Here is a 17,623-nt window from a genome sequence, read left to right as displayed (position 1 = left end):
TGGAAAAATAGCTGTTTTCCAAAGTTATAATTCTTATCTTGTTAATACATAGTTTTATATTAATTAGTTGATTTATTCTATTTGCAACCAAATATCAACCCTTCCTCTCTACTCCCCAGTACACCCTAATGTAAGTCCTCCCCCTACTCCCTTCAGAAGGGGAAGTATCTATGAGTTTCAACATCTGCCCCCCACTTTTTAGGTATGAATCTCTGTACCTCTTTCCATTGAGTGTTAGGTGGAACCTCTTAGAGGACAGTTATGCTAGTCTCCTGTCTGCAAGAATAATAGATTATCATTATCAAAGTCAAGGATTGGTTCTTACCCATGGGATAGGTCTCAATTTGGACCAGTGATTGCATGGCCAATCCCTCCATCTCTGCTCTATCTTTGTCCCTGCACATCTTGTAGGCAGGCTACATTTGGGTTGAAGGCTTTGTGAATGGTATTTCTCTTTCTCTTTCCACTGGGACTCATGACTGCCTACAGGAAGTGGTTAATTTAGGATCTATATCCCCCATTGCTAGGAATCTCACCTAGAGTTTCCCCTTTAGAACCTCTGGGGCCTCTCCCAATCCCAGGTCTCTAGTACATCCTAGAGATTGTCCCCTCCACTAGCTGATGTCCCTTCTCTCTCCCCTGCTCTCTTTAAATATGATACCTCTCCCTTCTAACTCTCTATGCATTCTTTCTTCCACTCAGTTCCTTCCTCCCATTGACCTAAGATTTCTATTTTGTTTCCACATCTGAGAAAGATTCAACCATCTTCCCTTATGTTTTGTTATTTGGCTTATTTGGGTCTTTATTATCCTGTAGTTTATGACTAATGTCCACTTATCACTAAGTATATACCATGCATGTCCTTTTGGGTCTGGATTACCTCATCTAAGATGATATTTTCTTGTGTCATCCATTTGCCTGAAAATTTCTTGGTATCATACATTTTATGAGCTGAATAGTATTCATTGTGTAGATATATTACACATTCTCTATCCATTCTTCAGTTGAGAAAAATCTAGGTTGCTTCTAGTTTGTGGCTATTTTGAATAAAGCTGCTATGAACATAGTTGAACAAGTATCCTTGTGGGATGATGGAGCATCATTTGGGGATGTGCCCAGGAGAGGTATAACTGGGTCTTGAGGTAGAACAATGCCCAATATTCTAAGAAACTGCCAAATTGATTTCAAGAGTGGTTGTACAAGTTAGCAATCCCACCAGAAATAGAGGAGTTTTAACCTTTCTCCACATCCTCACCTGCATGTACTTACTGTCCTTTGAGACTTTGGTCTTAGCCATTATGGTGGATATAAGATGGGATTTCAAGAGTTGCTTTGGTTTTCATTTCCCTGAAAACTAAGGATTTTGAATAGTTTTAAAGTGCTTCTAGGCCATTTGAGTTTCCTTTGTTGAGAATTCTCTGTTTAGTTCTGTACCCCATTTTATTTTTTTCCTCCATCTTTATTAACTTGGGTATTTCTTATTTATATTTCAATTGTTATTCCCTTTCCCAGTTACCAGGCCAACATCCCCCTAACCGCTCCCATCCCTCTTCTATATGAGTGTTCCCCTCCCCATCCTCCCCCCATTACTGCCTTCCCCCCAGCAATCACGTTCACTGGGATTTCAGTCTTGGCAGGACCAAGGACTTCCCCTTCCACTGGTGCTCTTAATAGGCTATTCATTGTTACATAGGCGGTTGGAGCCCAGGGTCAGTCCATGAATAATCTTTGGGTAGTGGCTTAGTCCCTGGAAGCTCTGATTGGTTGGCATTGTTGTTCATATGGGGTCTCAAACCCCTTCAAGTTCTTTCAGTCCTTTCTCTAATTCCTTCAACGGGGGTCCAGATCTCAGTTCAGTGGTTTGCTGCTGGCATTCGCCTATGTATTTGCCATATTCTGGCTGTGTCTCTCAGGATAGATCTACATCCGGTTCCTGTCAGCCTGCACTTCTTTGCTTCATCCATCTTATCTAGTTTGGTGGGTGTATATGTATGGGCCACATGTGGGGCAGGCTCTGAATGGGCGTTCCTTCTGCCTTTGTTCTAAACATTGCCTCCCTATTCCCTCCCAAGGCTATTCTTGTTCCCCTTTTAAAGAAGGTTTGAAGCATTCACATTTGGGTCATCCTTCTTGAGTTTCATGTGCATCTAGGGTAATTCAAGCATTTGTCTAATATCCACTTATCAATGACTGCATATCATGTGTGTTTTTCTGTGATTGGGTTACCTCACTCAGGATGATATTTTCCAGTTCCATTCATTTGCCTATGTGTTTCATAAAGTCATTATTTTTGATAGCTGAGTAATACTCCATTGTGTAGAGTACCACATTTTCTGTATCCATTCCTCTGTTGTAGGGCATCTGGGCTCTTTCCAGCTTCTGGCTATTATAAATATGGCTGCTATGAACATAGTGGAGTATGTGTATTTGTTATACATTGGGGCATCTTTTGTGTATCCCATTTTATATTTGGGGATTTTTTGGTGTCTTATTTCTTGTGGTTTTTTTTTGTCTATTACATTATTTTATTTATTTACATTCCATATGTTGCCCCATTCCCAGTCCTGCCTCCCAGAGTTCTTTACTCCTCTCCTTCCCCTTTGCTTCTGAGAGGCTGTTTCCCCAACCACCCACTTTCAACCACCACCACTTCGTCCCCTCCCACATCCCTCTTCCCTGGTGCATCAAGTCTCTACAAAATAGACACATCTTCTCCCACTGTGGCCAGATAAGGCAGTCCTCTGCTACCTATGTGATGGGCCATGGACTAGCCCATGCATGCTCTTTATTTGGTGGCTTAGTCTCTGGTAGTTCGGTGTCCAGGTTAGTCAATACTGATGTATTTCCAATAGGGTTGCCATTCTCTTCAGCTCCGTCAATCCTTTCCTTAACTCTTCCATAGCAATCCACAAACTCAATCCAATGACTGGTGTACTAGGATGCTTGAATGCTTTAGAATACCTGGCAAATCAAAATGTAACTCAACATTTGAAATGTAAATAAATGAAATAGCCAATTAAAGAAAAAATATGAAAAAAGAAAAGGACATAAATAACACCCTTAAAGAAATACAAGAGAACAAAGGTAAACAAGTAGTAGCTCTTAAAGAATAAATACATAAATCTTTTAAAGAAATATAGGAAACACTATCAAAAAGGTGAAGGAATTGAATAAAACCATTCAGGATAAAAAAATTAAATAGAATCATTAAAGAAAACTCAAATGGAGAAAGCCCTGAAGATGGAAAACCTAGGAAAGAGAAAAGAGAACAGAGTCATAGATGCCAGCATCACCAACAGAATATAAGAGATAGAAGAAAGAATCTCAGTGGCAGAATATAGAATAGAAGATATAAACACAACTGTCAAGCAAAATACAGAAAGCAAAAAGTTCCAATCCCAAAACATTCAAGAACTCGAAGACAATGAAAAGACTGAACCTGAGACTAAGAGGTATAGAAGAGAGAGAGGATTGACAAACACCTTCAGCAAAATTATAGAAAAATATTCATAACCTAAAGAAAGAAATGCCCATAAACATACAAGAAGCCTACAGAACACAAATCAGTCTGGACTGTCAAGCAAAATACAGAAAGCAAAAAGTTCCAATCCCAAAACATTCAAGAATTTGAAGACAATGAAAAGACTGAACCTGAGACTAAGAGGTATAGAAGAGAGAGAGGATTGACAAACATCTTCAGCAAAATTATAGAAAAAATATTCATAACCTAAAGAAAGAAATGCCCATAAACATACAAGAAGCCTACAGAACACAAATCGGTCTGGACAAGAAAAGAAATTCCTCTAGATACATAATAATTAAAACACCAAATACATAAAACAAAGAAACAATATTGGAAGCAGTAAGCAGAGAAGGTCACAGAAGATATAACGGCAGACCTATCAGAATTACACCAGTCATCTCAAAAAAGACTGTAAAAGTCAGATTCTGGAGAAATTTCATACAGACTCTAAGAGAACACAAACATCAGCCCAGGCTAGTATATCCAGCAAAACTCTCAATTAATGTTGATGGAGAAACAAAATCCAGCCCCACAGAGGATAATAGAAGGAAAAGTTCAACACAAGGAGAAAAACTACACCCAAGAAAAAGCACAACACACCCAAAAGAAGAGAAACACACAAACATGATTCCACCTGTAACAATAAAAATAACAGGAATCAATCACTATTCCTTAACATCTCTTATCATCAATCAACTCAATTTCCTAATAAAAAGACATAGGCTAACAGTCTGGATATGTAAACAGGATCCACCATTTTGCTGCATACAGGAAACACACAGCTCAGTGTCAAAGAGAGACATTACCTCAAAATTAAAAGATGGAAAAAATTTTCTGAACAGATGGCCCCAAGAGACAGCTGGATTAGCCCATCTAATATCCAACAAAATAGACTTTCAATCAGAGACACAGTGAAGCCAAAAGATGTTATGAACCAAATTGTTTTAACATATATCTACAGAACATTTCATCCTAAAAAAAGGTTATATTTTCTTCTCAGTACCTCATGGTTCCTTCCCAAAAATTTACCAAATACACAGACTCAAAACAAACAAGATACAAGAACATTGAAATAATCCCATGTATTTTATTGGACCATCACAGGCTAAGACTGGTCTTCAAGAGCAAGAAAAACAGCAGAAAGCCCACATACACAGGGAAGTTGAACAACTATGTATTTAATGATAACTTGGTCTGGGAATAAATAAAGAAATTAAAAACTTTTTAGAATTCAATGAAAACAAAACCAAAACATATGCAAGTGTGCTAAAGGGAAAACACATAGCTCTGAGTGCTGCAATAATTAAATGGGAGAGATCATACATTATCAGCTTAGCACTTGTCTGATGGCTCTAGAACAAAAAGAAGCAAATACACGCAAGAGTAATATATAGGAGAAAATAATCAAACTCAGGGATGAAATCATCCAAATATTAACAAAAAGATCTATACAAAGATCTAACAAAATCAGGAATGAAAATGGAGACAAAACAACAGAAACTGAGAAAATTCAAAATATCATCATATCATTCTCCAAAAGCCTATACTCAACATAAATGGTAAATCTGGATGAAATGGATGATTTCCTAGACTAATACCATGTACCAAAGATAATCAGGATCAGATAAACCATCTAAACATTTCCATATGCCCAAGGAAATAGAAGTAGTTATTGGAAGTCTTACAACCAATAATGCCGAGGGGCCAAAGGTTTTGCTGAAGAATTCTATCACCTTCAAAGAAGATGTAATACCAATATTATTCAATCTATTCCATAAAATAGAAATAAAAGGAGCACCAACTGATTCTTTCTATGAAGCCACTGTTACACTGATAACCACAAAAAAGATCCATCGAAGAGAACTAAAGACTAATTTCCCTTATGAATATTGATAGAAAAATGCTTAATAAAATTTCTGCAAATTGAATCCAAGAAAACATCAAAATGATCATCCAGCATCATCAAATAGGCTTCATTCCAAGAATGGAGGAGTGGTTCAATATATGGAAATCTATCAATGTAGTCCACTATATAAACAAACTCAAAGAAAAAAACACATGACCATCTCATTAGATGCTGAAAAGCTTTTCACAAAATACAACACCCACCGATGTTAAATGTATCAGGAATTCAAGATGCATGTACATATATAATAAAAGCCATATACAGCAAACCAGTAGCCAATATCAAATTACATAATTGATAAACTCAAAACAACCCCATTAAAATCAAGGACAAGACAAGTCTACCCACACTCTAGTATAGTATTCAAATTTCTAGCCAGAGCAATTAGACAACAAAAATTGATCAAAGAGATACAAATTGGAAGGGTGGAAGTTGAGATACCACTATTTGCAGATATTATGATATTATGCATAAGTTACCCAAAAAATTCTACCAGAAAGCTCCTACATAGCTGATAAACTACTTCAGCAAAGTGGCTGTATATAAAATAAACTCAAATCAGTAACCATTATTTACTAAAGGGATAAAAAGTCTGAGAAAGACATTAGGGAAACAACACTCTTCACAATAGTCACAAATAATATATCTTGGTGGGATTCTAACCAAGCAAATGAAAGATCTGTATGACAAGAACTTCAAATCTCTGAAGAAAGTAGTCAAAGTAGACTTCAGAAGATGGAAAGATCTACTATGCTCATGGACCTGCAGGATTAATATAGTAAAAATGGTCATTTTTCCAAAAGCAATCTACAGATTCAATGCAATGCCCATCAAAATTCCAACTCAATTCTTCATGGACTTAGAAAGAACAATTCTCAAATTCTTCTGGAATAACAAATAATCTAGGATATGGTAAACTATTCTCAACAATGAAAGGTCTTCTGGGAGAATCACCATCCCTGACTTCAAGATATAATATAGAGCAGTAATCAAAAAAGCGCCTTGGTATTGTTACAGGAAAAGGCAAGTAGATAAATGTAATGGAATTGAAGACATAGAAATGAACCACCACACCTATAGTCACTTGAATTTGGCAATGAAGCTAAAACCTCCCAGTGAAAAACAGACAATATTTCAACAAATGGTGCTTGTTCAACTGGTGGTTTGCATGTAGACGGATGCAAATTATACAAACCTCATGGCCAAGTGGAACAAGGACCTCCACATAAAACCCAATACACTTAATCTAATAGAAGTTTAGTGCTGAAGAGCCTAGAATAATTGGGTACAGGGAAAAACTTCCTGAACAGAACACTTATGGCTAATGCTTTAAGAGCAACAATCTACAAATGGATCCTCATACAATTGAAAAGCTCATGTAAAGCAAAGGATACTGTCATTAAGACAAAATGGCAAACCACACATTGAGAAAAGTTGTTTACCAACTCTACATCTGATGGGGGCTCATATCAAAACTATATAAAAACTTAAGAAGGTAGATTCCAGAGAACCAAATGTCCCTATTGAAACGTAAAGAGATAAATAGAGAATTCTCAACCTAGGAATCTCCAATGGCCGAAAAGTTCCTAAAAAACAAACAAACAAAAATTCAACATCCTTAGTCATCAGGAGAAGGTAAATCAACACAACCCTGAGAGTTCAACTCACACCAGTCAGAATGTGTAAGATCAAAAATGCACGTGACAGCAAATATTGGTGAGGATGTGGAGAAAGAGGAACATTCCTCCATTGCTGGTGGGGCTGAAAGCTTGTAAAACCATTTCATAAATCAGTCTGGTGATTCCTTAGAAAATTGGACATAGTACTACCTTACTACCTGAGGACCCAGCTATACCACTCCTGGGCATACACCCAATTGATTCTCCAACATATAACAAGAACACATTCTCCACTATGTTCATAACAGCCTTATTTATAATAGTCGGAAGCTGGAAAGAACTCAGATGTCCTTCAATAGAGGAATGGTTACAGAAAATGTGGTACATATACACAATGATATACTACTCAGCTACTAAAAACAATGACTTCATGAAATTATTGGGCAAATGGATGGATCTATAAAATATCAACCTGAGTGATGCAACCCAGACACAAAAGAACACACATAGTATGTACGCACTAATAAGTGGATATTAGCCCAAAAGCTGACAATGCCCATAGTACAACCCACAGACCATAAGAAGTGTAGAAGGAAGGGAGACCAGGTTGTGGATGCTTCAGTCCTGAATTGAGGGGTGTAAAGGACGATTAAGGAAGGTGGAGGGAAAGGTTTACCAGGAAGCAGAAATGAGGGGATGAAATAAGTGTGGCAGTATCAGGAACTGCAGGAGATGTGAGTTACAAAGGGTCAGAAAATCGAACAAAAATATGAAGCAGGGTTGATGAAGAACTGGGCATAGCCACCAGAGTGTCCCAGACACCATGGAAACATGAAGTTCCCAGAATTCAATGGGGGTGCCTTTAGCCAAAATGCACAGAGAAGGGATAGGTAGAACTTGTTGACACCAACTCCATTAGATAGGCATGGTCCCTGGTTGAGGGATGGGGCCTCCTTTCCATCTCAAAGTTTTTAACCCATAAATGTTCCTGTTCAAAGGAAGAACAGAGACTAAAAATGAACAGAGACTGAAGGAAGGGTCAACCAGTGACTGTTCCACCTGGGTAACCATCAGGTCTGCAAACAACAAGCCCAACACTGTTGCTGTGGTCAACAAGAGCTTGCTGACAGGAACTTAGTGTGGTAGTTCCAGAGGAAGCCTGGCTAAAAACTTAACAATGCAGATGTGGATGCTTGGAGCCACCCATTAGACTGAGATCATGGAAACAGGTAGAGGAGCTGGAGGAAGGACTGGAGGAGCAGAGGGGAACTGCAACTCCATTGGAAGAACAACATAAGCTGGCCTGGACACCCAGTTCTCCCATAGTCTCGACCACCAAACAAGAAGTGTACCTGGAGGGACCTATGGCTCCAGATACATGTGTAGAAGAGGATGGCCTTGCCTGAGAGCAAGGGAGGCCCTTGGTCCTAAGAAGACTTGATGCCCAAGTGTAGGGGGATGCAGGAGAGTGTGGGTGGGTTGGGGAGCACTCTCATATTGGCTGAGGGGAGGGGGTGAGCGGATATGATATGGGGGATGGTGGAGGATTAACTGTGAAGTGGGATATCTTGGGAGGGGTGGGTGGTGGAGGAGGTATCTGGGGAGTAGTATATCATTTTTAGATATAAATGAATGGAATGATTAATGTAAAGTAAAATAAAATACGTTTCAAAGGTTAACCTCTTCCCAGTTTCTCCTCCAAAAACTCCCTATCCCCTCCCTGTCCCCTGCTTCTCTGAGGGTGCGTCCCCAACTGCCCAACCACTCATGCCTCAGTGCCCTAAGCATTCTACTACCCTGGGTCATCAAGCCTTCATAGGACCAAGAGGCTCCCCTCACAGTGATTCCTGATAAGGCAGTTCTCTACTACATATCCAGCTAAAGCCATGAGTTCCTCCATGTGTACTCTTTCTCTGGTGGTTTAAACCCTGGAAGCTTTGGGAGGGAAGCTAGTTGTTGGATATTGTTGTTCTTCCTATGGGGTCGCAAACTCCTTTAGCTCCTTCAGTCCTTAAAATCCTCTATCATCATCATGAGATGTGATTTTAGATTAGAATCTTGCTTTTCAGGTGTGTTGTTGTATCCAGGGCCTGGTGTGGTGAAAAAACTCGTTCTGATGATGCCAAATAGCATTGGTTTCTCTTGCTTATGTTCTTGCACTTGCCTCTAGCCATCTGCTTATCTCTGATATTAGCAGGCCTTGCTGTCTCTGACTAGATCTTGTACCTTCTGTGAGCCTGTTAGCTTAGGTGTGTCAGCACTCCTGGAGGACAAGTCATCTCAGGGTGGGATTGGGGTACAGAGTGCTGTGTCACAGGGTCAGCTCCTGGGTGCAGATGGAAACCTGGGAGCTTAGATTTGTCAGTACTCCTTGGGGTCAAGGTATTACTGGCTGTTATCTACTCCTATCATCCCTTAAAATCTGCCTCTTCCATAATTTCTCACAGTTTCCATGTGCTCTTATATTTTCAATAACATACTGAGTCCAGATGGTAATACCCATATACTAGCAGGTGGACAGTCATTCACTGGAGTATAGCCAACGCCATACTCCTGAGGAAAACTAACATCCCACCAGTAGATATCAACTGTCATTTTCTTTGACCTAAGGATAGGTCCTCCTAACCTCTTACCCTACCTACAACGGAATGTTTATCAGCTTGATCTTGTGCAGATAACAATAGCTTGTTTTGAGTTCAATGGTATGGTTGTACTTTCCAGAAGACATTTTTTCACAGTAACTCTCCCTGTTTTTTAGATCCTAGAATAATTTCATTTCTTCATTTGAGATGCTTTATGATCCTTAGGTGTAGAAGGTGTTACAAAGATGTGTTAATTAGGGCTGAGTACTCTATAGTCACTTATTTACTATACCTCCACCAGTTCTGTGTCTCTGTATTAGCCATTGTTTACTATAAAATGTATTTTCTTTAAGAAATGAGAGGAGTAATATATGCATATAATGATATGCATTTAGAAGTCTTTTTATTTAATAGTATGTTCATTTAGCAAAGTAATAAATTAGTTCCTATCTATCAGTACAAGCTGTTGTAGATATTTACTCTTGGTTGTGTAGCTGATCTTGATGTTAAACTTTACTGCTGAGGGCACCATATAAATAGCACAGGGAGAAATAAAGTTGGCACTAACCCATGAACTTCCTTCCTGGTGATAATTCTTCATAGTACCAGAAGGCAATAAACAGGCTCCTGAAGGAGAAAAATTCTCAGCAAGCTTATTCTGTCATAAACCTTGTGAGCTATTATAACTACTGATATGAAACATGTCCATGGATGTAGTAGTGGGGTGAAAGCTATGGGGGTAACCAGTGGCTTTTGGATTTAATGCCTGATCCATGGGAACAAACTTGTTCCTAGTTCTGCTAACCTGAAGAAAATCTTAAAAATGGAAAAACTACACAGTACTTTTAAAAATCCATTCAAAAGTAATTAGTAACTCATGATGCCTACTCTCATAGCTTCAGTTGGCCACTTGACTCACCTAGGAAAAAGAAACCTAAATTCAGGAATTGCTGCTATCAGATTGCCGTAGTTGTGTTGGTGGGCCATTTTATTAATTGCTAATTCCGGTAGAAAGCTCTGATGACTGTGGGTAGTACCATTCTTGAGCAGGTGGTCTTCTACTGTATAAGGAAAATAGCTGAGCAGGTCAGGCAGAGCAAGCCATTAAATAGTGTTATTCTTTGGTCTATGCTTCAGTTCTTTCCTCTGTGTTTCTATCTTGAACTGCTTTGTCTTTCCTTGATGTGAATTCTAACCTGTAAGATGTAATAAACCCTTAACTTCCCCAATTGGTTTGTTCAGTTCTTTATCGCAACAACAGAAAGCAAACTAGAACACTCATACATTCTAAACTTATCTCCAAATGTTTATATGGAATAAGTATTAATTTATATTTATACATGAAAATAAGCAAAATTGTATGTATATAATTTTTCCTTTTATGATAGCAGAAATTTCATTGTTTTCTTTACAGAAGTGGATTTTGTACTGCATCTCTCCATAATGTTTGTGGAAAATACATAGTTACTGAAAATAAGTGTTTATAATTTATTCAACAGTTACTTCATTGGAATATATTATATATTTCTAGCATTCTACTCCTTATGAAAATGAGGAAACCGATATCCTTGAAACTAAAACAAAAACTGATCATCTGGGAGCATAGAGCATCTTTTAAGGAGCTTTAAGCTAATGGGAATTTATGAGCCCACCTATTTAGTTGCCTCACTTCTTAAAACATTAGCTATCAATTCAAAACTTGATTTGATACATAAGAAGGTGTAGGGTGCTATTGTTACTTCTACTTTATTTCCACTCTTTACTGTTTTTTGTATGTACTAAGAACTAGGATTTATGAGAATGCAATTTGAAACAGATTCATAGGACGCTAATCAGCAAGCTTTCTAGTATAAGGTCCCAGAACCTGTTATTGCACACCTACTAAATGCTTATTTGAACAATTTACATCCTCTTTCTGAGAAAACAACATATTTAAAAGACCTATAAGAGAGGGAAGGCATATGTAATACAACAAATATGGATAACTGGAGAGATGACTCAGAGGCTGAGTGCAGAGGACATGGGTTTGTCCCTCTGCATCCAAAATTGGTTACTCCCAACCACCAGTAACTCCAAGGATAAGGAATCTGATGCTGTCTTCTGGCTTCTAAGGACCCTTCCTTGCATGTGTGTGCTGCATAAACATCCACTTGGGCACACACATAAAATAAAATAAATATTTAAAAAATTACTTTAGGGGCATAAATAATTAAAACACGGAATCAGTGACAGATTTAATTTTATTTTATTAAATGCCAAGGAATGATGGCATGATTACCCCCACCAATACTCCTGTCATCTGGTATTTATAGGAGTCCCCTGAGTTTGGTGGTCCTTAAAAGCATTTTCTTTGCACCACAAATGCCCCGTACTCCTTGAAATCTTCAGCAGTGACCCACATCTGCTTAAATGTTGTCAAGGATGTCATGACAGATCCACCAATCCAAGCTGAATAGCATCTGTCTGGAGAAGCTGTGATCTTGATAGGGGTTCCCTCAAAAGCCAGAACTTCTAGTTCTTTCAGGAGTCTATCCTGAAGCCCAGGAAACAGTGTGGTCCCTCCAGAAAGCACAATCTCGGCAAACAGGTTCTCCTGGATATCAGTGTCACATTTCATGATGCTGTTGCAGACCATTTTTGAGATTCCTAAATCATGAATACCTAGATGTTCAGGTGTAAAAAGAACTTCAGGCACCTGGCAGAGGTGGTCACTCATCTGGATGGTATTCCCATCTGGCAGCTTGTATTCACTTAGGGACCGCTGATAGCACTTTTCTGAATCTTTAGAGCCCCAGGAGACAGTACATAACTTCTCTTTAATATCATCTACCACTGCTTTGTTGAGGATGCAGGGGAAGGTGTAGCCTTTAGCAAGAAGGAGTCGGGTGAGGTGTTCTGTGATATCTCTCCCTGCTACGTATAGCTTGGTGATAGCACGAGGAAGAGAGTAGCCTTCGTAGATTGGAACAGTGCAAGTAACCCCATCTCCACTGTCCAGTACCAGGCCCGTGATACAGGCAGAAGCACACAGGGCTCCTACTGCATGGTTGCAAAGGTACAAGGCAGGTACATTAAATTTCTCAAACATTATTTCTGTGGTCTTCTCTCGGGTTTCTCGTGGGTTCAAGGAAGGTTCAGTCATGAAAACTGGCTGTTCATTGGGTTTCACTCCTAACTCCCACTCAAAAAGGTCCTTCCACAGTTTTTCCATGTCATCCCATCTAGTTACCAGTCCACGCTCAATAGGATAGTGTAGGTATAAACCGTCATACATGCACTGGGCTTCTTCTCCCACAAAGTACCTTTTCCGATTGGATCTTGCAGATGGGATGTTGAATTTTGGGTGGCCAACAACAGAGTTGATGACATGACGGGGTACAATCTCTCCTGAAATTCCAACTTTACAGAGTCCAGAACCATTGTCAAATATCACGGCAGGATTATCTAATCTAGCCGTATTAAGCATGTCTGGATTTGATCTTTTATATGCCAGCAATAGAATGTTTAGTTGGACCACTCAGAAGAATGAAAGGTACCTGAGTTGTTACCAGTCCACCAGAGGAGCAGGTCCTTAGCCCATGAATGTTGTCCCCTTCTGGTGATCCAGAGTCTACTGAGAGACACTTTCAGGGACAGTTGTTCCTTATGTCATAATGGTAGCCATGGCAATATCTGTATGCCTTCAGAATAGAGATGTAGGATGGTGGTGATCTCTGAGCCAACACTTCATTTGGTGAGAGATGAAATATTAGAGACATGTCACCTCACATCACATCTTGTAAGTAGCCTATGAGCTCAAGTGAGAGGCTTAACTCACTAAACTAAAGTAGAATGTTCCAGAATTAAGTCTTTAATTGTTTCTTTTTATGTGTTTTTATTAAAAATATTTTTTTTCTCACAGAATACGTCCCAGTCAGTTTCTCCTCCCTCTACTTCTCCTAGCTTCCCCCGACCTTCCTTCTCCTCCAGATTTACCCTTCCTTCAATTCCTTTTAAGAAAAAAGCATGTCTTGATGACTGCCAGCCTGGACAAAACAATATAAAGTGAGACAATGTGAAAGGTTTCATATTGTGACTGGACATGACAACTCAATAAAAGGAAAAGTGTCTCTAGAGCAGGCAAAAGAATGAGAGATGCACCCACTCCCACTGTTAGGTTTACAAGAATACCAAACAGCTATAACATATAGGCAGATGACCTAGTGTAGACCCATGCAGGCTCAGTACTTTCCATTTCTCTTTTTCTGAGCCCATGTGATTCAGTGGGCCATGTTTTCCTAAAAGACTATAGAAGTCAGAAGGTATGAAGGACACTAGCCATCTCTCTTCAATGAATATGAAAGTAAAATATACTTTCAACATGTACATTTTCTGAATATGTATTAGACAATATAAAATTAGTATATTTTATAATATGGTACATAATATACAGTATTGTTGGCAATGGCTCACGAACTATGTATTGTACATATTATATAGTATATAATAATGTCTAATACTTTAAAACATATAGAAGTATATACTATATGAATACAGGATATGTTATATATTCTTGAATATATACATGTGTATATGCACATATATGTGTAGCATATAAAATTTGATATATATTTGCATACATATATTTACATATGTTTGCATATACATAAGTATTTGTAATTTAGAAAATGCTTTGTAATCTATCTAGTTTTTTGTTTTGTTATTGAAAAAGTCTCATGTAGGTCATTCTGTCCTTAATATTACCACATAGCCAAGGGCGGCCTTGAGCTTCTTTTTTTTTTTTTAAGTTTTTTTTTTTTTTTTTTGTTTTTTTTTTTTTTCCGGAGCTGGGGACCGAACCCAGGGCCTTGCGCTTCCTAGGCAAGCGCTCTACCACTGAGCTAAATCCCCAACCCCGGCCTTGAGCTTCTGATCACCTTATTTCTTACCACCTAAGTTCTCTGACTGCAACTGTATATCACCACACATAGTTCAATAAATAGTGGTTTAAATAACAAAAACTATAATAACACACGTAATTGTTTTTATTGTAGTTAAAATGCCCTAATACCCACCATCTTCAACCTTTTAAACTCTATGTGAATTAATTCTATTCATATAGTATTCTATTTATTGAATTTTTGCTGACAATTTTATATATGTTCATAACCAAGTTTAATTACTCTCACCTTCTACCCTCTGTTATCACCATTCCATCTCTGTCAACTCTCCCTCTTTCCTATAGATTTCTTCCCACATTAATGGCTTTTTTCTTTATTAGTTTTGCGTGTGTTTTCATGAATTTAAGACTCTCCATTGGTGCTTGATAGGCTCACCAGTATGGCCACAACTGAAAATAATGACTCATCTACTCCCACAAGCTTTTAGTAACCGATATTTCAGTATGCAGGGATAGGACCTCTATGTGCTACTCCCCTACGCCTAATGATGTCTGATTTTGACAAGCCCTTTCTTTCTCAGTCCTAATGCAGGTAACCATAAATGAAGTGAGTTCAAGTTGCAGTGTCTGTGTTATACTCAACAGTTGACATTTTGTAGATATTCTCACAATGTTTTGGATTATGCATGCTTTCTATCTGCTCTTCAGTTCCATATATGTAGAAATGTAACCTTAGAGGTAAGCAAATACCTTGTTATGGGTAAGCACTGAACCATAACTGACTCTTAGCAACTGAGTATCCATGAATCTTTGCATTCAAAATATTTCAACACAAAAACAGGCTTCCCTGGGAAAGAGAGAGAATACCATTAATAGTAGAAACAAAGATACTCTGAAAGCAGTTTGATGCTGTGTCAGTTTACTTTAATAAACAGTAAGTTTCCTAATCCCAGGGGTTATGAATTCCACATCCATATGGTTTTGAGTTGGTTACAAATTAGTGTAACACTGCAGTCCACTCATATCCAGTCAGAGAACAGCTGTTTACTGGCATAACATTTTTGCCACTATTGCAAAACAGGCACATCTTGCCTGATAGGGTTCACAAATGGATAAGTATTGACTGTTTCTTCCACTCATAGCCTCAATAGACCATAAAAACTATGAATATTAGCATAGTCACCAGGAAGGAAAGATCTAGCTTAATTTTATCATCATAAACAGAGTTTGAACATCTAATTATGATTGGAAACTGTGATGGTCAGTGGTGTTTTTGTAAATTACTATATTTTTCATTGAGGATCCCTTACATGTATACTATGAAATATTATAATGTTCACCCATATTATTCACTTAAAGTCCCTCTTGATCTTCCTCTAATGCACAAATTGATACCTTCTTTGTTTTTCTTATTTTAGTAAAACAAAAATGTCCATTAGTACTACTCACACAAGCATAATTGTAGAGGAATTGTACAGTCTACCAGTGACCACACACAATGAATAATTCCTCTTTTGGTATAACCAACTATCTTTTGATCATATTTGATTAAAATCACAAGAGCCTATGGCTGAGTGGGACATACGCCCTATACTAGAACCTGCTTATTATTTTGTTAAAAATTCATGTTGTCAAAGTCTTTTCTAAATCTATGCGTTCATACCCACAGACCTAGGTTGCTCATAACCTTTGTCAGAAAAACAAACAAACAAACTTTTTTTAACAATGATCAGAAGCTGATGTAGAGAATTATACAGGTGATGATCAGTCCTTAATCTTAAATTTTTATCAGAGTCCTCCTCTGTGACCTGAACAAGGCTTATTACAGAAAAGGAATAAGAAATGATGTAATAAAAATAAGGTGTTCAGTAATGTGAAATGCTGTCCTCTGGATAGGGCAGGACTGTTGCACTTGTAAAATCATTACAACTTGTGGTTACTTGCATAAAGATTGTTATGTCAAGCCAGGCAAAATTCTAGAATTGGTGGTAAAGGGGCATTCAAGACTCTATGCTCTTCTTAGGAGATATCTATAATTGACAGATGACACAGTCTAGAGTCACCCAGAAAAAGATTTTGTTATCATGATGTCACAGAGACTGTCATGGAACTTTGTCTAGAATAAGTTGGACTTAAAGTCACAGAGCTTCACTAGCCTCTGTTCTCTAGTACTGGGATAAAGGATATGTATTACCACTTCCAGCTTTGGGTACAGCTTGTTAATCGAGTATGGATGAGTTTACCTGTGGGGATTCATCTTCTTTGTTAATGGATGTGGGAAAATTCAGCCCAATGTGAGCAGTACCATTTGTTTTGCTTGGTTCTGAACTATATAAGAGAAGAGAAAGCAATCAATAAAGGAAGCCTGCATGTGTTTGTTTCCCTAAGCTCCTGACTGCATTATATGACTAGCTATGTTGACTTTTTGCCATGGTGACTTTCTAATATGATGGATTGTAAGTTGAAATACATTCCTTTCTCACACAAATGGATTTTTCTAGGGATATTTATTATAGCATCAGGAATTAAACAGCAACAAAGAGATGAGAAGAGCCTGTCTTGTTATGGGGACACCTAAGTTTATTAACAACTTATACAGCAATATCCTTCTTTCACCAATAAGGTTATTGCTTCATAAAGTATAACATAGAAACAATTTCCAGACATGCAGGGTATTTTCATTATAAATATTTTTCATTTTTTATCATTTTCTCATATATTACACCCTGACCATAGTTTCCCCTCCCTTCACTCCTCCTATTCCTTCCTTATACCTCACCTCTCTCCTTGATCCACTCGACCTCATTTTCCCTTTAGAAATGATCAGGCCTCCCAGAAACATAAAGCACAGCATAACAAATTACAGTAATTCTAGGCACAAATCCTCATACCAAGGTTGGATAATGGAACTTAGAAGGAAGACAAAGTGTTCCAGAAGCAGAAAAAAAGAGTTAGAGATCTTGAAGTCTCACTGTTAAGAGTTCTGCACTAAGTTACACCACACATATGTAGACAACATAACTCAGGCCCATATAGACTCCCTGATTGTCAGTTTAATTTCTGTAAGCCCTTATGAGCCCTGCTCAATTGATTGTGTGGGCTATTTTCTTGTGG

The 17,623-nt window shown here is 38.2% G+C and overlaps 1 protein-coding gene and 1 long non-coding RNA gene across 9 annotated transcripts in view; one reads left to right on the top strand and one right to left on the bottom strand.

Annotated features, from left to right (window-relative positions):
- LOC120099203 (uncharacterized) overlaps positions 1 to 17,623 on the top strand; it is a 139,456-nt gene that overhangs the window by 49,787 nt on the left and 72,046 nt on the right. The window lies entirely within an intron of this gene.
- On the bottom strand, positions 11,860 to 13,213 carry Actrt1 (actin-related protein T1). The gene has a single exon (NM_001013961.1). It carries the CDS (start codon positions 13,094 to 13,096, stop codon positions 11,966 to 11,968), a length of 1,131 nt encoding a protein of 376 aa, NP_001013983.1. The 5' UTR covers positions 13,097 to 13,213; the 3' UTR covers positions 11,860 to 11,965.

This window comes from Rattus norvegicus, chromosome X (assembly GCF_036323735.1).
Source record: "Rattus norvegicus strain BN/NHsdMcwi chromosome X, GRCr8, whole genome shotgun sequence".
NCBI classification, from domain to species: Eukaryota; Metazoa; Chordata; class Mammalia; order Rodentia; family Muridae; genus Rattus; species Rattus norvegicus.
Note: the sequence above shows the minus strand (reverse complement) of the source record. Positions and strands in the feature narration are given on the sequence as shown.

Bases quoted from the DNA above. Each gene is read 5' to 3' on its own strand.
- Actrt1 (NM_001013961.1), bottom strand. From the start codon at position 13,096: ATGCTTAATACGGCTAGATTAGATAATCCTGCCGTGATATTTGACAAT.